The sequence below is a fragment of the Panthera onca genome, chromosome C1 (assembly GCF_046562875.1).
Source record: "Panthera onca isolate mPanOnc1 chromosome C1, mPanOnc1 haplotype 2, whole genome shotgun sequence".
Taxonomy (NCBI): domain Eukaryota; kingdom Metazoa; phylum Chordata; class Mammalia; order Carnivora; family Felidae; genus Panthera; species Panthera onca.
The window spans coordinates 34,191,724-34,215,920 of record NC_138346.1 but is presented as its reverse complement, the minus strand read 5'-3'; the positions used below and the strand labels follow the sequence as shown (position 1 = coordinate 34,215,920).

The window sequence follows — 24,197 nt, the reverse complement described above, 5'->3', positions numbered from 1 at the left end:
TCCCCATAACATAGCTAATGCCAGTGGGTCCTGCCATCTCTGCCACAGGACTCCACTTGGTTGATACTCATTTTCAAGCTGGAAAACTAAAAGAGCTCTCTGAAATTTGGTCCATACCACAAATGCAAGCTAAACATTCTCTTTTATTCAATAATTTCAGCAAAATCACAGTACTTTTAACAGAAACTGATGGTATAATTAATTAATGTAACAGTTAGGAACCCAGCATACCTGAGCATGGACTAGGGCATCATTAAAGAGAATGAACCAATTCACAGAAAACCTCCCAGCATGCTGCAGAGATAGGGCTCGGTTACTGCTCTCACACAGCAGTCGACGCTCTGGCTTCCTCAAGGAATCCTGGAATTGAAGACAAATATATAAACGATCTTCAGAATTATTTTAAAATGCAAGGAAAAAATGAAAAAGACACTAATCACATTTAGGAGAATTTGTTGCTCATAGCTTAGGTTGGTGTTGGACCTGAAGTTAGATAGGATCTGAACACTTAATAAAAGCGCTCAAAGAAGATTAAGAAAAAAACAGGAACAAACAAAAAGTGAGTGTTCAGAGAGGATTCTTAGAAATGAGGGTAGATGTTTACAGCATCTATTGCTGTGGCCCTTAGACCACCCTTAGAAAAAGGCTCACTAAAGCATTATTACCATAAACAAACAAATGAGGAATGGAGAAAATTATGACAGTTGTTATGGATATGCCTGCTGTTTGCTGGGGTAATGCCAATTGGCATGGTTTACCGTCATTTTTCCAGGAAAGGTCTTCCAGAAGCCCAGTGTGTATTCAGCTTCCTTCCTTTTCCTGCCGAGATGGAGAGCAAGAGACTCATAACAAGAACTGGAATCCTGCAGTTTCTGGTATTCTGGAGATGTCTGAAAGCCAATAATTAAGGGAAGGGAAAAAAATATATAAAACAAATGTCCACAATCTGTAGCCTTGGTGTGGTTTTAGATATGTAATATTAAATTTATGGCAGAAATCCAAATCAAGAACAGAAATGGTATAAAAGGGAACTGAGCAGAAAGAAAATTGGTTCCAGAAAATTCTACTACACACAGATACATATGAAACAGTGGAATAACTCAAGGGGAAAGAAACAAACACTGGCAATTATCAGTGAGGAGAGCAGCAGAGTACTCATGATAGGGCAGGAATTCTCAAATGTTTTCGCCTCAGGATCTCTCTATTTTGCTTATGTGGGTTTATCTATTGATATTTACCATTATTAGAAAATAAAGTCGAGAAACAAAAATAACCTTTATTAACTCACTTCAAATACAGTAACAGTTTAAGTGAAAAAGAACTATATTTTCCAAAACAAGAACAAAATGCTTCGTGAGAAAAGTAGCAATTGTTTTACATTTTTTCGAATCTCTTTATTACCTGGCTTAAAAGAGAGCTGGATTTTCATTTCTACTACTAAATTTAATCTGTTGGCTGAAATATATGAAGAAAATCTTCCTTTATAAGGATATGTAACTGGAAAGGGAGGATTATTTTAATAGCCATTTCAATTAATAGTGGATATTCTCCTTTGAAACTAAACCAAAATTTGTTAACTTAAGTGGTTCTTAAAGAGTAGCTGCAATGTGGAACCTGAAACTACATTAATCAAACTTTCTGTACTCTATTCTCTACATAATCAAACTTCCTCTACTCTATTAAATCCACTGATCTGTGTTACACTTTGAATAGACCTTTAACCTATGCATGGTGTTTTAACATGTGGATTAGACTTCTGGAAAATAGTGTTTCACTGAGTTATGCAGACCTTCCCAATGTTGATACGTTTTATTATACAACATCAAAAGTTCCATGTTAATATTATCACCAATCTCATCAGAAAAAGTCTTTAAGTACTGGGAAACTGCCAAACTCAGTGACCCATACATGTTTCCCACATTGTACTTTTTGCTTCACAGTTCAGATTTTATCACTGGCAACAAATACTGTCTATTGTTCTCCTTGAAGGAACAGGTTCATTTACTCATTTTTGAGAAAATATCTACTGAATACCCAGATCTGAATTAACACAGGTATCCATCAATTGTCTTTTCAAGTTTAAAAAAAAAGGCAGCTCTCAACTCAAACAATAGTAATCTTGTGTTTTTTCTGGAAAACCTCCAAACTTCAGTACCCAGAAGAGCCGCTTCATGTACTTCCATCTCATCATACAGAATATTAAAAAGATATATACTTCTACATGTGGCAATGATGTTAATTAGACTTATTGTGGGTGATCATTTCACAGTATGTACATCTATCCAATCATTATGCTGGACACCTGAACATAACACAATGTATGTCAGTTATATCTAGCTTGACCAAGTCCCAGCTAGGCCTCAATTCTCTCATCTGTAAAAAGGGGATAATGATATCTATTTCACAGGGTTGATATGGGGATAAAATGAATACAGGTAACATGCTTAGTACCTGGCACATGGAATGCATTTAATAAACATTAGGTATTATTATTTTTATCTAGAAAAGCGTACATGTATATATGATGTCTAAGGTGTACCTGAGACTTACTAAATAACAATTTGCAGTGTTCAAACGTGGCCATGTGTTTTGAAAAAATTTCCACAGATGATTTTGATTCCCAGTCCTGGTTAAAGATCACTGATATAACACGATAAGAGGATAATGGAGAAAGATAGCACCAGTATTAGCAAAGCACAGAGGAGGGATTAACTAAATCTTTTTTTTTTTTTTTTAATGTTTATTTTTTTGAGAGAGAGACAGAGACAGAGCATGAGCAGGGGAAGGGCAGAGAGAGAGGGAGACACAGAATCTGAAACAGGCTCCAGACTCTGAACTGTCAGCACAGAGCCTGATGTGAGACTCGAACTCACGAACTGTGAGATCATGACCTGAGCTGAAGTCATATGCCCAACCAACTGAGCCACCCAGGCGCCCTGGGATTAACTAATTCTTAAAAGATGGGAAGAGAAGGGAATGTGGTATAGTCAGAGAGGGCTTCATTTTCATGATAAAATGACTTTGGACCCAGGCCTTGAAAATTTCCTGTAATGAGAATGGTGGTAGTGTGTCTCAGGAAGGAAATAAAAAACATGTATGTCCATGGAGCTGAACTAACATGTAGGACACAGGGGTAGTAGATAAGGCTAGAAACAAAAGAGGATATCAGATTGTTAAGGGCCTTAAATGCCAAACTGTAGAGTCTGGTTTGCTTTCAAATTTTGAAAGCCCACATTAGTTCCTGGGTCACTCTAAAGACTGAAATCTGTCCAAATAAGGAGACAGTTCCCATGATTTAAAAGATTCTAAAGCAGGGGCACCTGGATGGCTCAGTTGGTTAAGTCTCAGACTCTTGATTTTGGCTCAGGTCATAATTACATGGTTTGTGACATCAAGCCCAGCATCAGCTAACAGCACAGAGCCTGCTTGGGATTCTCTCTCCCTCTCTCTCTGCCCATACCCTGTTTGCGTTCCCTCTCTCTCTCTCTCTCTCTCTCAGTCTCTCTCAAAATAAATAAACTTAAAAACAAATAAAAGATTCTAAAGTAGAAGAGATCCTAGAATCATTATGGCTTCTTGGAGTCCTTCAGAGAGGGAACAAAATGAAATTACACATTTTAGTACAATTTCAAAGGTGAATGTCTCAGGACCAGCTTTAACATACATCCATAACCTACAGTGGTACTAATTTCCTAGAACTCCACCCAACTAATTTTATACAGAAAGTAGACCATTTGAGAAAATCCTGTAACACTGTGATTTCTCATAGCATGTGCTAAGGTAACTCGAATACCTGGCATGGAACTATCTTGAGTCCTGGCCAGGTGGTAACTCGGCTGCCTTACAGGTATGTCATTATACAGAAGGCCTTTTAAAGAGCTCTGTGTAACTCATACTTAGTATGCACTCTGACAACTATTGGGTGAGTAGCATAATTGGGTCTCAACTTTAGACACAGTTTCACAAAATGAATACAATTAATCTTGATAAGGTCCTGAGAAGAAACTAAATCCACAGCAAAGAGAACTAGATTTACCTATAGTCTAACTTTCTTCTTTCATTTTCTTAAAGAAAAATAAATTTAATTAGACACATATAAATATTAAGTTAGTGGAGTTGGAGATGCTATGGTAGCATAAACCAAACAAGCAACTATGATCCTTGCCTCCCCAAGTATTCAAATGGGATATTTATGGGATCTTACCACTTCAAAACAAGTAGCAAGCTTTAGCAAAACTTTTGCATAATTATGAAGTCGTCTGATTGGCAGGAAAAACAGAGTATTCAGTATTTCCATCAATTGGGTGTTTTCATCATTAACTTCTGATAAATCTTGTAACAGCTCCTGGTTTTTATTTAGGAAATCACTGGAGGTAGAGAAAAAAAAAAAAGAGATTTAATTAATCTTTTGGTTTGACAAATGCATGATATTGAATAGACATTTTTCACTAGATGACTACTTTTTTCAGAATGCACATTTTTAGGTGCTATGAAAGCAGAATATAAATACAATGAAATAAGACAGATATAATTAAAAGAATTTTCCTGCCTATAAAATAGAGGATTTTTGCATATAAAAAGTAGCATATGGTAGCAATAGTAACTCTATAATAGAGATGCTTAATCCCAAACTGTGACTAAGTTCTAGGAAATGAATCATGCATCCCACCGCTTCGGGGAATAATTGGAGACTAGCTGACACCATTCATTACCTGTTAATTTCCAAGCCAAAAGTCACAGCAATAAATGGCAATACTAACTGCTCTAATCAGTTGTATTAAACAGAAATCTGGAGGAAAAATAAAGCTCTTCGCTCCAACACAGCTGGCATGTAATATTAAAATACTTCTAATTTCTTCTTTTCTTTTCCTTCACCTAATAAGAGTTTATTACAGAAGAGTAATAAAAAGCTATAAGTACCAGTACTACAATTAACAGGAAGTAGTAAAGCATATTCTGTGTGAAGATTTCAATGCTGAGATCTTCAAAAGGATTTCAAACTGAAGCCAACATTTATTCTGTTTTTACATTGTTTTACATAAGTTCATTAGTAAAATTTTATTGCAAATTTTAATGGTGATCAGTAACCCACTGAGACTATGTTCATCAGACCAAAATACTTAAAAAGATGTGAAAGAAGAAAAAAAGATGTGAAAGAAGTAAGAGTTGGTGGAACAGAATAATAATTATTATCTGCCCCTTAGTAAGCAATAATTATGTGCCAGGTACTACCCTTGAGTGCTTTACAAGCATTATACTACAAAATTCTTACCTATAAGGCTTCAAACAAGACAACGCCACAAAAGACTATGAGGCAAAAATGAAACATTTTATAATCCCTTAGAGAACTATAGAAAAAAGAAATGTTTAACTCAGAAATTATGAAATATTATCTCTGAAGGGAAAATACGCAATAATTTCCAGGTACTCAAAAGTTCAATAGCACAAATTGGATCGTTTTATAGCGCAGTTAAGAGATCTGAGAGAGAGTGCCCTGGGGAACATGACCCAGATTTTTATTTACATTTGGCTTGTGTGGATGTTCCTACTTCCTCCTCCATGTTCTGCTGCTGAGATCAGCTGAGGACACTCATTTAACCCCACAGAAGTGTTCTGCTTTAACGTGCTCCTGAGAGATGGAAGCAGTACATGTTGAACACATACTCACTATGACCACATTTCTTCTGGATGCACAGTACTAGACCAGAGATGTTCCAACTCTTTTAAGTCCTATTACTTGTCAGCACTCACTCATGTACTCTTCATCACTCACTCATGCACCTGCCTATAGACCTTCCCCAAAAGAGCCTAGGTATGCTCTCAGGAAACCAGAGACTGTTTAGCTTATCCTCTCTTGGGAGTTTTAATCTAATAATGGCAATACTGCTTTTCCTTTACAAGGCTAGGTTTGTAACTGTTACTCAAAAAATAAATACAGTAAAGGCAGAAACAATCCAAGTGTCCATCAACAGATGAATGGATAAACAAAATGTGGTATATGTATATAATGGAATATCATTCAGCCATGCAATGTAATGAATTTTGGTATATGCTACAACATAGACCTTGAAAACATTATGCTTAAGGAAATAAACCAGACACAGGAAGACAAATACTACATGATTTCACTTACATCAATATCCTACCTAGGACATCCTACCTAGGATAGGCAAACTCATAAAGACAAGAAGTAAAATAGAGGTTACCAGGAGCTGGGGGGCAGGGGAGAAGTTGTTGCTTAATGGATACAGACAGTGTTTTTGCTGGGGTGGTTTTTAAAAGTTTTGTGTATAGTGTGGTAATTGTTTATACAACACGAATGTTCTTGGTGCCACAGAACTATACACTTAGGAATGTTTAAAATAATTTTTTTTAAACCTACATGATGATCAAACCATCAGACTAGCATGAATTAAGTAGCTAGATGATAAACCAGCTTAATGATGGGAGTCTGAGTATCAATATCCAAGACCCACTAACTGCCATGTAGGCTCACCAGCTATGCTCTAGAAGTTCTTTTTTTAAAGAAATCCTTTAAAATAATTTAAAATACTGACTTTGTAAGTAGAAGTTGTAAAAAGATGTTATTATTGCCTTTAAATATGTAAAACCCTGGGGTTCATGAACCACAGTTTGGGAAATGCTGCCCAAATTCAGACTTCATATTTGCTTCCACAGCTTAAAGTCACCCATTGTTCATCAATTGCTTTCCACCTGTCTAGGCTCTGGCAAGAGGCTTTCATTTACATCATCTGCTTTAGCTGCTCTGACAATGAGTCAGGTCAACTCCTGAGTACTGTGAACTGAATTCTGAAATAGTAGAGGAAGGTTAATAAAAAATAAAATAAGGCAAAATAAGGCACCAGGGTCAGCAACTACCAGAGTCCCTCAAGTAGGCAAGAAAACCCCATTTTTAAACCACCACAAGTCACCTATTTTTGCATTAACTAAAATCGCTTTTCCTCAAGCATTACTATTTGCAAAAATAACCATTCCTTTTTTTTTCTTCATTTAATTATTGGTTTGACTGCAGTTATTTTCCCCTACTTTTTTGGCCAAGATTCACCATTTCACCAACACTAAAGGTTAAAAAAGCTTTTAGTCATTATAATGTACAGATTATAAATGTAAAATTGGAAATTGTAACAAATGTAAACTTGTCAGTTAAAAGCCAGAAGCTCTCAGATTAAAAAAAAAAAACAACAAAGCAGTAAGTCCATCAATTTACTATTTATAAGAAACACACACAAAAAAACTACAATACAATATAGGCAGGTTAAAATAGAATAGAAATTGGTGTCATTATATTAATATAAAACAAAATAGCAAGATCACAGATTTAAAAGTTACTACATAAGGTTAAAATATAACACTCTCTAACTTGTCATTAAAAAAATGAAGGCCAAATCCTTATTTTGGAAATGAATGAGCACATGACATAAGTCAAAGAAATCAATGAGCACATGACACAAATCAAAGAAAAAATCACGACAGAAATTAGAAATACATTTATAATTTAATGACTATAAAAACAAAACTTTAAGATACAGCCAAAGCAACACTTGGAGGGAAATTTATGGCCTTGGATGAGTACATCAGAAAAATTAAAGGATTGGAAAATTAATGAACTAAATGCTAAACTCAAAGTTGGGAGATATTAACAGGAGAACACAAAGAAAGAAGAAGGAAATAAGAGGCAAAAATTAATGAAAAAGAATGGAAAAACTAAAGCTTAATCTTTGGAAAGAAGATTTAAAAAAGGTAAACTATTGACAAAATCAACTAAGATAAAAAGATAAAAGGCTCAAATAAGAGGAATGAAAAACAACTACATTTATTATGGAGGTGAAAATAATCTTAAGAAATATTACGCCAATAAATTTGAAAACTTGGATGCAGTGAACAATTTTCCAGAAAAGTACAAATAATTAAAGCCACAAGAAGAAATAAACACCTGAACAGATCTAATTATGAAAGAAATTAAACTGGTAGTTTAAAAATCCCCTACAGAAATGCCCCCAAAGGGGCGCCTGGGTGGCTCAGTTGGTTAAGCATCCGACTTCGGCTCTGGTCATGATCTCACGGTTCGTGTGTTCAAGCCCCGCATCAGGCTCTGTGCTGACAGCTCAGAGCCTGGAGCCTGCTTCGGAGTCTATGTCTCCCTCTTTCTCTCTCTCAAAAATAAATAAACATCAAAAAAAAAAAAAAAAATGCCCCCATGAAAGCCCTATCTTTTCATAGATGAATTCCACAAAATCTCAAAGTACAGATATTCCCTATCTCATGCAAACTATTCCAGAAAATAAAGTTCCCACACTCATTTTGTAATTGCTAGTGCAACCTTCTTACCCAAACCGAGCAAGTTCAGAAGAGAAGAAAAACCTCACATTCACATAGTTGCAAAAATTTTAAATATTAGCAAATGTCAGTAACGTACTGAAAAACTAATACAAACAGGCCACTGAATTTATCTTGAGAACTCAAGGATATTTACCGTTAAAAAAATCAATTGCTCTTCAACTTTCAGGAATAGAGGGAGCCATTTTTTTTTTTTTCTTAAAGAAGGGAATCTTTTAACCCTATAAATGATATTTACCAAAAAACCTAAGGCAATCATCTTTAATGAAGAAATGCTAAAACTATCCTCTTTAAGATCAGAAATGATCTTGGGATGTTATTACTCTATTAGGATATAAAATCAAAAGCAAACATGGCAAAACATTAACGTCTATGAAATCTGGGTTGTGAGTACATATTTGATGTGTTTATTATTAAAATACATCTGAATTTTTTAAACTTGCTTTTGTCTGTAGGTCAACACTTGTTGAGAATCTACATAGTTCAGAATGATTAGATTCATGTAAGGTGCTTTTATATTTATTATCCAGAAACTAAATGCAGAATTTTTCTATCTGTGCAACACTTTGTGTTTTTCTCTACACCATCACATACGTTATTTGTTCCTTGCCAGGGCAAAAACATTCCCTTCTTTCAGATGAAAAAAATTATGCTCAATTTGGTGAAGAGAGTTGTCTAACATCTCAGGGATAATAAGTGGTAGCACTAAAGAAGGACCCAGACCTTGTAGTTTTTTCAGTACTACACTACTTCCAATGATAATCAGGAGCTAATAATACCAGTCCTTTTAAGAGTCAGTGAAAGTCTACATTTTGATTCATTTGGTAAAATGACGAAGTCAAAGCTTTTCCCAGGCACTCAAAAACACAGAACACAATAAAATATGATCTTTGGTTGTTAGAATAATAATGGGAAGATAAGTGTTTGCTTACATGGCAGGCTTAGCAAGAAGCTGGAATCCTCCCATAACCAGGAAATTTGTAATAGATGTGCAATACCTTGAGCAAAAGAGAAAACACACATATGTTAGCATTAAAATGTAAATTTGTTCTTCAGAATTTTCAAACAAGCAACTGGAGCAGATACTTTTTGGTATCTCACCAATAAGTTTCAGTAGTTTTGTGATGTCAACATTCATGAACTGTAAAGGACTGAAAAGAAGGGCAGGTTATGTGATAATCACAATACTCAGGCAGGAGGGAAAAGCCATTTTAGTAAAGATATTACTATAAATTATAAATTTAAAATACACCTAAAATTATGCAGAAGATCCTAGAATTTGCTTGGTAGATTTTACTCTGGTAACTTAACAAACTTGAGAAAATACGATTTAAACTGTTGGATTTTAGTGAAAATTAAGTCTTCAGAAATAATAGAGAAGACAAAAATATGTTCAAAGAGCTCGAGTGAAACTTAGAAAATGTCGGTTAGAAGTTTTGATCAATTGCTAGAGAATGTCCTGATATATTGTTTTGAGTTGTGTATACTTCTACCATACTCCCAGGATGGCAAAATGGAATCAATTGACTTTCAGAAAGAGGGTAAATTCCTATTTAAAACAGCCCAAAGTGGGTGCCTGCGTGGCTCAGTTGGTGGAGCATCCAACCCTTGATCTCAGGTCTTGATCTCAGGGTTGTGAGCTCAAGTCCCACATTGGGCATGGAGCCTACGGGAAAAAAAAAAAGCCCATGGTACTATACACTTAAAAAGGTACTACTAGGGCACCTGGGTGGCTCAGTTGGTTAAGCATCTTACTTCAGCTCAGGTTTGTGAGTTCAAACTCCACATCGGGCTCTCTGCTCTGAGCACAGAGCCTGCTTCCGATCCTCTGTCTCCCTCTCTCTCTGCCCCTTTCCCGCACTCACTCTCTCTCTTGCTCTCAAAAATAAACATTAAAAATAAAACAAAAATAAATAAAATGGTCCTGACGGTAAATTTGATGTTACATGTATTTTACCACAATTAAAAATTATTTTCAAAATTCATAAACAAATCAGGATTTTTTTACTTGTCCCATCAATATGAATAAATTGTGTTAAAAAAAAAATAGTCCAAGGTATAAAAAAAAAAAAAGCATTTCTAATTATAGGTCCTGAAGTATCAGAGAACAAAAGAAGTAAAAAAGATTATGAGATAAATAAGATAAAAAAGAACTATACTAGTAAAAGCTGAAAGCTTCACACAAACAAAATCTTGTTTAAAAAAGTAAATTGGTATCAAATTATGTATTTTTCATGTCTGATAGACAATGAGTTAAAAGGCTTCAACTCGGGTATTTCCTCTCAGACAATAGCTTCAAATACATTCAATTTCATTTAGAATTAAAATCACATGCATCTGATCTATCTGTATATACATGCATAAATGCAAAAGGAAATATACTAAGATTATTAAGAATGGCTATTTCTGGTGATCAGATTACGGGCAACTTTAAATATCTTTTTGACTATCTTTATTTATACAGTTTTCAATAATAAACAAACATTACTTATATTAAAAATAACTTCAATAGAACATGAACTCCTTTTCACCGGCTCTGCACTGTGGCTGCATGATCTCAGAGCTCTACACAGTGCCTGGTACTTAGTTTGTACTCAGTCGATATTTGCTAGATGGATGAGGTATTAATAAAGAATAAAATTTGCACTTCAGATCAAAGCATTAATGTTATTTTAATACACATTAAAATAACAAATTATGCCTCACGTCACAATGTCAATATACAAATTAAGAAAAAGTGAGAAATATTTAAATTTTCAAATACATTTGGTATATTTTACTTGAAAAACATGAAAAGAACTTTGGATAACTATCCTAGATTTTATTAAGGAAATATCTTTATTTTGAAGACAGTATGGTCTTTAAATCCTCCATTTACACAACAATAAAAAAGACATTGGAACAAGTCATTATTTACCATTAGCAGTTGGTCTTAAAATAATTGTTCAGTTACTTATTTCTTCTAATTTTAGCATAATTTACTTAAGTAAGCAACACTGTTCTCTAAAGAACCATATTTATTATAGTATATTTTATGTAAATTAAGTAGATTATCAATCATTTTGCTAAACTATAGAAGGAAATATAATTATTTTTAAGACTCTTTCCCCTTAAAGAAAACTAAAATTTTAGCAATGCAGAACTATAGTTGGCTTAAGATTAAAATACTGCTTTGCAATTTCTATTACCTTATATCACTGTCCCTAATCTAGTCTCTTCTGATTAAGGAGCTGTTCTCCTTGGCAGAATAACCCTGCAGAGATTGAACATGACACGGGACTGGATACTTGCTCTGTATAACTATCCAAGAAGAGACTTGCATGCTTCAGAATGACCAAACTCCTGGCTTCCTTTATCCCATGAAGGAAGCTGCTCAGTGAGGCTCCATGCTGACCAATTAGGTAACACAGCTTGCTGAACCGGCTCGCCACCTCCTGCAACAGCTGGACTGTACTTGCAGTGCCCAAATTGTCTGTAACAATATGATGATGATGACATAACCTGAAGACTCATTACCTGAATACTTTCTTATGATCAAGATTATGAATCCTCCTTTTCTAAAAATACTTAATATGTTGAGACGTACTCTCAACTGTGGAACTCAAATAATCAGTGGTAAAGAAAGCAACTTCAGAGATCATAGAATCCAGTCATTTGAGATACTTGTTAAAAATATATTCACAGGGATTCTATAGATTCTGACTCAGTAGGCCAAGGTTAAGATCCCAGGATGGATATATTCAGAAGAAAAGCTGTCCAGGGTATTGTGAAGACCAGCCAAATTTGAGAACCACTGAGCAAATCCAACTCTCCTCTGATTCTAAGAGAAGTAATCTGAAGCCAAGAAAGGGGAAATGAATTATCCAATTTCACACAACTGGAAAGTAACAGCTAGGAATCAAACTCACTTTTGTAGTTATATCTTGGTTAATATTTTCAACTTTTTGTACTGACTTCTGCTCTATTGCTCCTTGGACAAGCCCAACACTTCAGTGCAGAGAGGTCAATCCCCCAATCAGACTGACCAGAATGCTCTGAACTTTATACAGGGCACCAGGAGATTATTTGCTTTTTCCCAGTCCAAAGTTTCTGTTTCCAGGACATCTCTCTAAGCACTGAGGCTGATGAGCAGACAAGGGAAAAACAATACAGAAATCAGGAATCAGGACAAGGACAAGGATGATTTCACTTTTCTTTTAGAGCAATTCAGGAAGCTTCCAGCTTAGACTGCTGCTTTTCCCCTGCCAAACTCCTGGGATATTAGGCCCACCCACTGGAGAAGAATTTATAGAACAAGCACTCTACAACACTTAAAAAGGCAAAACATATCAAAAACTAAAATAAACTGGGGCACCTGGCTGGCTCAGTTGGAAGAGCATGTGACTATCTGAGTCGTGAGTTTGAGCCCCACACTGGGTATAGAGATTACTAAAAAATTAATAAACTCAAAAAAATAATAAAATAAAATAAACCAAAACCAAAATAAAACAAAACAAATGCAGACAGTCCCTAATTTACAAAAGGGGGCATTCTGAAAGTTATTGAAATTGGTTATTTGAAAAAATAGTGGTTTTCCTATTATAAAATGGGCTGACCCACACAAACCAATGTCAACCTAATGTGGAAAATCTGATGTGCTAATAAGGCAGAATTTAAGTATCACAGTATTGACCTGAATTCTAGATCCTCAGAGAGGGTCAAGGAGTGCAGGAAAGATAAAGAAAAGTTCCTCTCTATTTTCTATGTGCAGGGCCAAACTTATAAAAATTTTTGAATTAATGAAATTTGATCTTCAATGGCCACTCCCCCCACCTCCATTTTGTATTCCTCTCTAACCTCCTAGAAACTCCTGGGATCTAGTGTACATGGACAGTAGCCCCCCCTCTAGAACTACTGTAATCCATTTCCTCTGTATTATCTCTTCATCTCCAATCCCTCCTTGTTGACGACAACTAAGAAAAGAAGTCAGATTTAGCCAATTCGTAGTAATGTGGGATAAGACCCTGAACACTCTTATCCACATTTTAAGACACTACTTGTAAATCTAAATGCATCTCTACTTGGTATAATTCTAAGAACTAGAACAAAAAAAAAAAAAAGAAAAAATCAGGTAGTATAATGTAAGCCATCTTAGGACTCGTGGGGCTAGAAATGTTGTTTAGAAGTCTAGTTCCTAGGATCAACTTTCCCAAAGCTGTTTCTGCTTCTCTGCCATGAATATCCTGAAAGTGCCACATCTTACTTCCACAAGGACAAAGAGCTGTGGGAGTGGTAGAATACTTAGGGGCAGCTGGGCTACTAACAAAGTGCAAACAGTTTGTAAGTTGTTGACTGCCTGTGTACAAAAATAAGAGAATGGACAGGGTGCCTGGGGTGGCTCAGTTGGTTGAGCGTCTAACTCTTGGTTTTGGCTCAGGTCATGATCTCACAGTTCATGGGAACAAGTCCCACGTCAGGCTCTGCACTAACAGCGCGGAGCCTGCTTGGGATATTCTCTCTCTCTCTCTCTCTCTCTCTCTCTCTCTCTCTCAAAATAAATAAATAAACTTAAAAAAAATAAGAGAATGGAAAGAAAGGAATAAACCATGACTCAAGAAGTTTTTTTACTTCTGACACAGGAAGAACAGGTAAGAGTCCTGATAACTGAGGGAGTTCAGGGGAGATTCTACTTACCTAAACTAAGAAGAGGCCTGAGGATGTGAGATTTGATGTCACTTAGTTTTGAATAGAACCATCTTTCTGTAGTAGCCAACTCATGGAGACTGGCAATATATCCCATAACATTTTTGTCCACCAAAGCTAGATAGCTATCTTTTCCTGCTGTCACTCTGCTTATATATCCGAGCTGAAACAGAGAATAAAAAGATTAAAGGTAAAATATAATTTACTAGCAGCAATTTGGGTGCTAACACTGGCTAATATCAGCTAGCAAGAGCCAAATGGGAAATATTCAGGAATTTTGCAAGTTAGTTATTAAACTACTAGTAGCTTGAAATTAGCAACAGTAAAATTACCAAAAACAAATTGGCAAACACTACAAATCACGGCTAATTTTTTTGTTTTGTTTTGTTTTACAGCTGGTTAACCAGTACAACACTGTTATATATGTGTATCTGGATCTATACACAACTATATATATCTATGCTTTTATTTATTGCCACAATATCTTTTATTTCACATTACACGTGTTTAGAACCACAGACACCCTAAATATACAAAGATCCAAATGTCAGAGATACATGTCTCAGGGACCTTCTTTTTTTTATGAAATAGGTTAAACGAAAGCAGAAAATATCTCTATGCTATATACCAAAATATTAAGGGTCTAAAAGTTATCTTGTATCTTAAAAGTACAACATAATGGGATTTTCTTTAAAAGGGACTTTTTGTCATTTATCTATTACACCACTAAACAAAAATAATGAATGCATACACAGATCCCTACAAACCAGAACACCAAGCTGCAGACCCAATAAGCTACTTAATGCCCCATGGTAACTAAAAATACACGTTAGAGCCTTGTTCGTCTTATCAGCCTATTTCATCATTTATCCAGACTGAAATTTTTCATGGGGAATGTGGAGCCAGGGCCAACAACTACAAAGAGTCAATTAGTATGTCTCAAATAAGAGGTTATATATAGGTCAGGAGCCAAATCTTGGCCAGTGTTGCCTTTAGCAAGAAAGATGTTGTCCCTATACAATCAGAGCTTATACATTTAGCCAAAAAAACAAACATGAAAGATAAAAAAAACAATCCGTAGGATATATTATTCAGTAAGAATAAGAAACCCAGAATGTACTAGCTTTGAGGGTTAATTCCCTTACAGCATTATCACTTGGAGGATGTGAGTTACTTTAATGAGGAAAAAGAAAACCAGAAACATGCCAGTGGTTTGTTTATGAAAAAGGGATAGGAAGTAGGAAAGCAGAGAAATCCAAACGAAAAAGAAGGGAGTAAACAGCAGTAAATAAATGAAAAGTTAACAGAGAGGGAAGGAATGGGAAACAGAGCACTGCTGGTAGTCGTTGGGTCTGCCATGAGCCCACCATGGGCCTATGCAATTTTTACTTCCCGTTTACAATTAAACACTCATCTCTTGGGGCGCCTAGGTAGCCCAGTCGGTTAAACATCCAACTCTTTTTTAAGTTTGTTTATTTTGAGAGAGCTCAGAGAGAGAGAGAGAGAACGAACACGGGGAAGAGGCAGAGAGACAGGGAGAGAGAATCCCAAGCAGGCTTCACACTGTCAGCACAGAGCCTGACGCAGGACTTGATCTCACGAAGCGCGAGATCATGACCTGAGTCGAAACCAAGAATCGGGATGCTCTACCGACTGAGCCACCCAGGCACCCCAAGCAACCAGCTCTGGATTTTGGCTCAGGTCATGATCCTACGGTTCAAGGATTTGAGCCCTGCATTGAGCTCTGCACTGGCAATGTGGAGCCTGCTTGGGATTCTGTCTCCCTCTCTCTCTGCCACTCTCTCTCCTCTCTCTCTCTCTCTCAAAATAAACAAAAATAAACTTAAAAAAAAAAAACTTATCTCTCCAATTCTATTCTAATTTACCTCTGAGAGCTCCATGAATGCAGTCAAGAAATTTTATTATGAAATATACTTTATATTCCTACAAGAGTGTTAATTCAACAAACACTTATAAAGGACTTGCTGTTGAGAATACAGCAGTAAGTGAGAGAGCTTAAAATCTCTCCTCTTAGGAGTCTTACAGTTGAGGACAGAAAATAAACAAAAAAAGTAAATTATATAGGTTATTCAATGGTGATAGGCACTGTGGAGAGAAGTCAGAAAAAGGAGATAAGGAGTAAAGGGGGATGGGAAGGGTTTGCAATTTTAAATATAGTAGTGAGATACTTAATAATAGGCATACATACAAATAATAACAAAAACAAAACTGCCCGTGTGTTACAGAATGTGGGCCTTAGGATCCAATTCCTGTTCACCTTACTACAGGAGAGAAGTACTGGAGTCTTAGTACCACTGTGATTCTCTGGAAGGTTGTCAACTTCTGTAGGGTCCTGTCGGCCACTATAATATAACCCAGGTTGGAAGTCTTCTGTGTCCACTAAAAACAGGGAATAATCCTGGCCTGCAGCTACACTCCAGACTCCATTTTCACTGTTCACCTGTAACAACAGCAAGAAATTATCTGATAAGAGAAGGAATTAAAGAGAAATTCAGATCTACCAGAACTGAAATGTCAGGTTAAACAGGTGTGGTGCAAAGTCACTCACACCTCAGAGGGCAAAACTCACCCAGTGATGTGCCTGATCAATTGCAGCACAGATGCAATCCCTTGTTCAGCTTTTATTATTTTTTTTAAATGTTTATTTATTTTTGAATGCAGAGCTAATGTGGGGCTCAAACTCATGAGTTCATGACCTGAGCTGAGGTTGGATGCTTAACCAACTGAGCCACCCAGGCACCCCCTCAGCTTTTAAATTTAGAACTGGATTGTTTTTATAAAAATCTGAAAAACTGGAATTTAAAAAGGAAAAACCATAGATCTAATTTTTAATAGTTATTTGTGGGAGTCCCCACAGTTCTTAGCCTGTATTACAATCAGGAGGCACAGAAACTTCTAGAGCCCTATTCTGACAGCTACGACACACCTCTGTCCATTCACATTGAACCGTGTACAAAAAAAATCAAGACAGAAAGAAACAATCTAACAAGACAAAATTCCACTCTAACCAACTAAACCCTTGAGTGCTAAAATTCAGTTTTCCCACTTGGAACTCACTACCTCTCAGATGTGACTTCACTGTACCAAGCCCCAGGATGTTGGAACAGGCAGGACCCCTTAGAAGCCCATCTACAGGGATCCCCGAGACCAGGGGTTCTCAACGAGCAGTCTTTGCAGAGCAGCAGCGATCACCTACAACCTGTTAGAAATGCAAACTCTCAGGCCAACGAGCTACTACTGGGGGTTAGACTCAGCAATCTGGTTTAATACACTCTCCAGGTGATGCCAATGTGTGTAGAAGTTTGAGAACCCCTGTCTTAAACCAATGGTTTTCAAAGTTTAGGATTCCACGTAGTGATTCAGGAGCCACCATGGAAATGCAGGTGCCAGCACTCTGTCCCCATTCCCCCTCCATCCTTCAACTAAAGTAGCTCCATGTTTATCCAGTTTATGTATGGGATTACACAGATTTCATTTGAAGAAAGTGTTCTATGAAAACTACCGCCCCAACCTCCAGCCCCAGCTTTAGCTGTGATTTCTATATTGATAAGCAAAAATCCTCTAATCCGTTGGATTCTTTGTGTCTAGATGGGCTCCAAATCCTAGGTGATTAGGTGACTGTGTGAGTGTGTGTGCATGTCTCTACTACTTTACAGCCATCTTCTTCCAGCATGACACCATCTCCTCAAATCCAGGCTATCCAAATAACGGGCTTCCTGTTAACTTTGTAAAGAATGGATTAAAATTTCTGCAGAAGAGTCCTCTTTCTAGTCTCTAATCAAAACTAATTCAGATCTCATTCTACCTTGACTTTTAATTCACAAATTAGAACAACTTCAGAATGTCTTTCTCATCTTTCCCATAAATATAAAACCAAAATCCCAGTGATGTAATTTTTATATGTACAGTTAATGAGTAACAAAACTAAGATCTTATTCTCTCTTGTCTAACTGTATAGTGTTAAGTAAAAATTTGATTTCCAGAGTGTCTCCATTCTATGTTACAAAACTTGCCTTGGTAAGAATAAATGCACATTCTGCTTTTCTGAAATAAAAAACAGGGAACAATGATAAGCCATATTTTTTTTGGTTATAAAATATCAGTAATTAAATAGCTTACCACTGAAATATTCTATACTGAAAACATTTCAGATTGGAACTAGGAAGTAATAACTGTTCCCTAATGTTTTATTTAAGTCTTTCCCTCTCAGTGAAATGAAGTGCACTAGAAGGAAAGGCAGCAAATAAGTCTTATGAAGTGATAGATGCACCAGACACTCTGAAAACGTGAATTATTGGAATATGTATTATCTGTAGTTTACATGTGAATCATGTTCCTGAAGTTGAAGGAACCATCCTTTTTATAGTCCCTCAGTGGAGGGAGCATGTCTTGGGATGGGGGAGATAGCACAATCAAACTACAAATATATAAGGAGTTCCATATTCCATTCTGTTAGGCTATCACTATGTGTACTCCTCGCCCTCTACCCTTCAAAAAACAAACCAACCTTGCATAAGGAGTCAATACCATTAAAAAAAACAAAAGGAACCAATACTATTGATGAGAATTTAGTATAGACACTCCTCTAGAATTGCATCACAGGAACTAGATAGAAGCAACCAATCTCTGAACAGCATTACATAAACTGAAAACTAAAACCAATTCATACACAGTGAAGAAATCATCCATACTTTTAGCGTGACTACAAAAAATGAAAAGATTTATAAAAAGGTTTTACTACTATGACGATGTGTGTAAGAAAAACCAAAAAAATACCACCACCATAACGTTATATAAAAGTCAAACTTAAGTGAAAAGTCAGAGAGTAATAAGCATTATTTGGTAGTAAAGCTCAAAAGTCAACATCACAATCCCAGAAACATTTGTTTTAAAAGAAAGAACTTTTCATTTTTATTTTTAAAAAGACAAAAAATTATGAATATTCAAAGTACAATGGAAGCTAAGAACAAAAGAAATATAAACATATTATCTAAAAAAAAGAATATTTAGCCTGAAAATAAGGGGCTTCATGTTTTTAAAAAAAAAAAAAAAAAACTTGAAGTACGTGAAAACAAATTTAGATTACAAATATAAAATCCTAATTTTTTAAAACACAAAATAGAGAAATATTAAGTGTTATAACTTAGAATTCTGAAATAAGTTGCTATAAAAAAATCACCAAGTTCTCAAAAGTACCTTTGCAAGACGAGGAACTGTTGTTGGAAAATCACAATGCCCAAGTTGACCAAAGGTATTGCTACCCCATGAGTAAACCTATTAGAAAATCACAAGAAAGTAGGTAAGAGTTGTAAATCTGATTTTGCATGTCAATTCTGGACCTCTACAGCATATACATGTGTATCTATGTATATATACACACACCAATAGTTACACATATATTACTTTCTTCTTTAAAATAAGAGATACTGAGAAAATTCCCTTTTAAACAAGACCAGAGATAATGAGCACAGTACACTAGAAGACAAAGTCCAAGGGTTAAACAACAACTAACATGTCTCAAGTGTTTACTACCTGCCAAGTATTGTTCTCAACATTCTCTTTGTATTAACTAATGCTTAATTCTCATGACAATACTTTCTTTACCGATAAAGAAACTGGCTCAGAGAAGTCACAAATTTATAAGTGGCAGAGCCAGGATATAATCCCAGGAATTGTCTTACACTGCCTCTTACAAAGAAAGTGATAAAAAATACGGATAAGTGCTATAAAGAAAAATTACTCATGATTTTTTTTGTAAGTTTATTTATTTTGAGAAGGAGAGATAGCATGAGTGGGGGAGGCAGAGAGAGAGAGAGAGAGAGAGAGAGAGAGAGAGAGAAAGAATCCCAAGCAAGCTCCACAAAGTCAGTGCAGAGGCCTCCTCGGGGCTCGATCTCACAAACCGTGAAATCATGACCTGAGGGGAAACCAAGAGTTGGACGCTTAACCTACTGAGCCACCCAGGCACCCCAACGATTCTTTTTTCTATAGATAGGAATACTATGACATAACTAGAACACCTTTTCATATATGCAGAGTCATTGCAGGAGAAACACAAGTACCTATGTTCCACTACAGACAAAAGAAACTGGATTACAGTGCCTATGTTTAATGAAAATGGTTTTGTTTCTTCTGGTTTTAAAAGCAATTCATGGTCACTGTACAAGACTGTCACAGTACAAAGAAAAAGTGAATGGATGTGTTTAATGCTATGCACTGATATTTTTCTATGTCAGTAAATATAGAGCTACATCAGTCACGATAACTACATAGAACTCTACTGTGGGTGTAGTTTATTCAATTACCTAATGAAGTAAACATAATTTCTTTCCAATTTTTTAATATAAAAAATTGAAAATCCTTGAATTTGTGTAAATTTATTTATTTCCTTAGAATAAATTCCTAAGCAAAGAAGTCTGGGTCCATGAATCTCCACATTCTGATTTTTGATACATACTAACAAACTGTCTTCCAGCAAGGTCCAATGTATGTTCTTGTCAGCACTGTATCTTTTTCCTACATCCTCACCAGCACACAGTATTAAATACAATCATTGCTAATCTGACAGGTAAGAAAATATTTTGCTGTTGTTTTAATGTATATTTGTTTACTAAGTGGTTGACCATCTTTTTATTCATCGCTGGTCATTTCTATTTCTTCTTTTATGAATGGAATATAAATATCATTCGACAATTTTTCTTTAGTATTAGGTAGTAACATTTTATCATATATGTTACAAATGTTTTTTTCCAGTTTGTTATGTATCTTAATTTTGTTTGCGGTGTTTTTTGCTACTTACACGGTCTGAATTATCACATAGGCTAACATATCTTTACTTTCTAATTTCTGGTTTTGATGATCACGTCCTTTGCTACTCCTGAGGTTACTGGGGGAAAAAAAAACCCACCTAAATTTGTTCTTACACATGTAAGGTCTTATTTTTTAACATCTACATTTTTAATCCACCTGGAAATAGATTATGTGAAGTTATCTTTAATTTTCTTCTGCAAATAAGAAGCCAATGGTTCAACAGTATTTACTGATTATTCAGTCTTGCTTCGTCAAATGATTGGAAATGCCCACTTATCCTATACTAAATTCTCATATATACTTGGGTCTATTTCTAGTCCACAGGTATATTTCTGTTTCACTGATCTGTTTCTAGTCTAACAACATATAAACATATCTTTTAAGTTTATTTATTTTGAGAGAGAGAAAGTATGCATGCACAAGCAGAAGAGGGACAGAGAAGAAGGACGAGAATCCCAAGCAGGCTCTGTGCTATCAATCCCGTGAACCGTGAGATCATGACCTGAGCCAAAATCAACAGCTGGACACTTAACCAACTGAGCCACCTAGCACACCCAGGTCCCACAACTTTAAAAAAGAAATACCTTTTGTTTTCTTTTCATAGTGTTTTATTTACAGATTTTCTTCATCAAAAAACAAGTAAAAATTCATCAATATCCTGGAAAGTCTTGAATTCTATTTTTTGGGAAGAGCACATTATGGAAACTTTCTTTGTTAGGTAGACCAGTGTTGAATCAAATTCTACTATCACCCGTGTGACTTTATACAATCTACGTAATTTCTCTGAACCTCCCTTTCTTTATCTGTAAAATGGAAATAATATAAACAGTGCAATGTAAAACACTACAAAGATCAAATGAGATACAGTATTGTTGCCTGACACACAGTACACACTCAAAAAATGATGGTCCAGTTTGGTCATGTTAACCTTCCATGAAATTAAAATTAGTTTTTAATAGTTTGCATCCTACCTGGGATTTCGCAGTAAGTGCAAGAGAATGGTAACCCCCTGCCTCCAGATAGATTACTTCTTTCCCATCGAGACATTTTACACATAGTGGTTGAAGCCTTAAAGAAAAAATATACACACAAATTCAAGTAAAAAGGCTCAGCAAGAATCTTGACCTTTTTCAAATTACAGAGTAAAAGCTTTTGAGTAAATTTAATAAACATTTTAAAAGAAAACATTAAAATAAAAATACTGGGGCACCTGAGTGGCTCAGTTGGTTAAGAGGTCAGGGCATGATATCACAGCTCAGGTCATGATCTCACAGTTTGTGGGTCTGAGTCCCACATCGGGCTCTGTGCTGACAGCTCAGAGCCTGGAGCCTGCTTCAGATTCTGTGTCTCCTTCTGTCTCTGCCCCTCCCATGCTCACGCTCTATCTCTCTCTCAAAAATAAACATAAAAAAACAATTAAAAAATTAAAATACCGAATATATATTCAATTTACTCCTGAATAGTATCAGTAATCTTAGATGGTTTTAATTTAATCTCTGTCAATCAATCACCAATTAACAATCATAATTCAGAATGTTAAGAATCAAAAGACTACTAAATGATTCATTACGGCAGAAACACAATAAAATTTAGGATACAATAAAATACAACCATAGAGGGAACTCTTTTTTTTTTTTTTTTTTTTTAATTCCACAGTTGCCTTCACTCTGCTAAGAATAGAGACATTTACATTAATTGGCTGTTTTAGATAATCATTCCATTTATACACCTTCATAAATATCTGATCTGTTAATATCATGAGTTCTTCTTAAAACAACAGTTTTTCCTTGAAACACATGAATGGTTTAATATTGCTATTACAGTTATTTTGGTGGCAACAGAGGAACATCTTTCAAGTAAAAAAAAATTTGTTGGTTCTTTTTTATACATTAAAAATTTGAACTATTCAAGTGTTCCAATGAAATACAATCTTTTTTTTTTTATGTTTATTTATTTTTGAGAGAAAGAGAGACATTGCAGGTGGGGGGGGGGGGGGGGGGTAGGGTGGAGACACAGACTCTGAAGCAGGCTCCAGGCTCTGAGCTGTCACTGCAGAGCCCAACGTGGGGCTTGAACTCATGAACCATGAGATTATGACCTGAGCAGAAGTCGGATACTTAACTGACAGAGGCACTCAGGTGCCCCTCAATGAAATACAATCTTATCCCAAACATCCCTTTCTGTTCCAAGATGAATACACATCAAAGAAGAGATGGAAAGGTACACCATGTATACTTAAGTCCTTTACTGTTACGTATAAATTCAAGACTAACATGACAGGTTTGCTGTTGTTTTAAATCCCTATTAATAATATATAATAACCTGGAGCTAGAAAGGACAGGATTTCCTCTGGAGGAAATGGTGATATAGAGACCTTAAAGCCAACTCCTAATAGTAAATACTGGCAGCACTTACCTAGGCAGAACATCACCGTGCCCCAGCTGTCCTTCCTTCCCTTTCCCCCAGGTCCACACCTCCGTTCTCAGAGAAGGCAGGAGTGCATCTGCTTCTCCACTGTACGTAGGGGTCAGAACCACTGTCCGAGTTTTTACCCGTGCAGCTTTTCTTAAGAGCCTGGGGGAAACTGAAAACAAATCAGAGATGAAGTGAGGGAGTAGATGGGTGGGAAAAAAGATACCATTTTGACCAACTCTTGGTTTTCAAAGAAATACACTAACATGGTTTTTGTGAAGGAAATTCTATGGAGATTTAATAGTCAGATGAGTTTGGTAAACGCTGTCTACTACATTCTATCCCCCTGTAGATTCACACACATTAGCATGCTAAAGGCCCTGACAAGTCCTGCAATTAAAACACTTGTTTAAATTTAACTTAGCCCCACTTCCAAGCATTCGGCTACAGAATCCCTTTTTGTATAACATTTAGGTTATATAGAAAGTCTATGTGATATCCTGGGTAACTTGCATTCTAAAGAATATGCTTTACAAAATTCTACACTAAGGCTGACAAATATTTTTCCCATTTCAAAACAGAAATGTCCTTTATTTGTGTAGATGAAAATCTAGGGGCAATGAGAATTAGAAGGCAGGACAATAGAAGTGCTCATTGACACAACAGTGCCATAAGTAAGTGGAAGTGCAAGAAATAGGGCAGAGCAGAAAAGTTTTAGTATAGTCTAGAAACTTTTAGAGCTTTGCCCAAAATAGTGTAAACCAAGGATTGGTAGAGTCCACTGTCTGCTTTGTAAATAAAGTTTTATTGGAATATATAGCCTTGCTCATTTATCTATGTATTGTTTATGGATAGTTTTAAGCAACAATGGCAAAGCTGAGTAATTATATAACGCAGACTGTGTGGCCCGCAAA

The 24,197-nt window shown here is 35.9% G+C and overlaps 1 protein-coding gene across 7 annotated transcripts in view; it reads right to left on the bottom strand.

Moving 5' to 3' along the window:
• ALS2 (alsin Rho guanine nucleotide exchange factor ALS2) overlaps positions 1-24,197 on the bottom strand; it is a 71,574-nt gene that overhangs the window by 23,857 nt on the left and 23,520 nt on the right. For 3 of the 7 annotated variants that reach the window (XM_060622962.3, XM_060622960.3, XM_078451007.2), the window contains 11 exons: positions 23,287-23,455; positions 21,843-21,939; positions 19,258-19,335; positions 16,319-16,501; positions 14,032-14,203; positions 11,650-11,830; positions 9,291-9,356; positions 5,525-5,629; positions 4,205-4,367; positions 759-890; positions 232-360 (listed from right to left, as the gene is read on the bottom strand). In XM_060622962.3, the coding sequence (XP_060478945.2) occupies positions 232-360; positions 759-890; positions 4,205-4,367; positions 5,525-5,629; positions 9,291-9,356; positions 11,650-11,830; positions 14,032-14,203; positions 16,319-16,501; positions 19,258-19,335; positions 21,843-21,939; positions 23,287-23,455 (1,475 nt within the window). Of the gene's footprint in view, positions 1-231; positions 361-758; positions 891-4,204; positions 4,368-5,524; positions 5,630-9,290; positions 9,357-11,546; positions 11,831-14,031; positions 14,204-16,318; positions 16,502-19,257; positions 19,336-21,842; positions 21,940-23,286; positions 23,456-24,197 lie in introns of those variants that run through there. The other 4 variants (XM_060622964.3, XM_060622963.3, XM_078451008.2 and 1 more) reach the window with 3 other exon arrangements.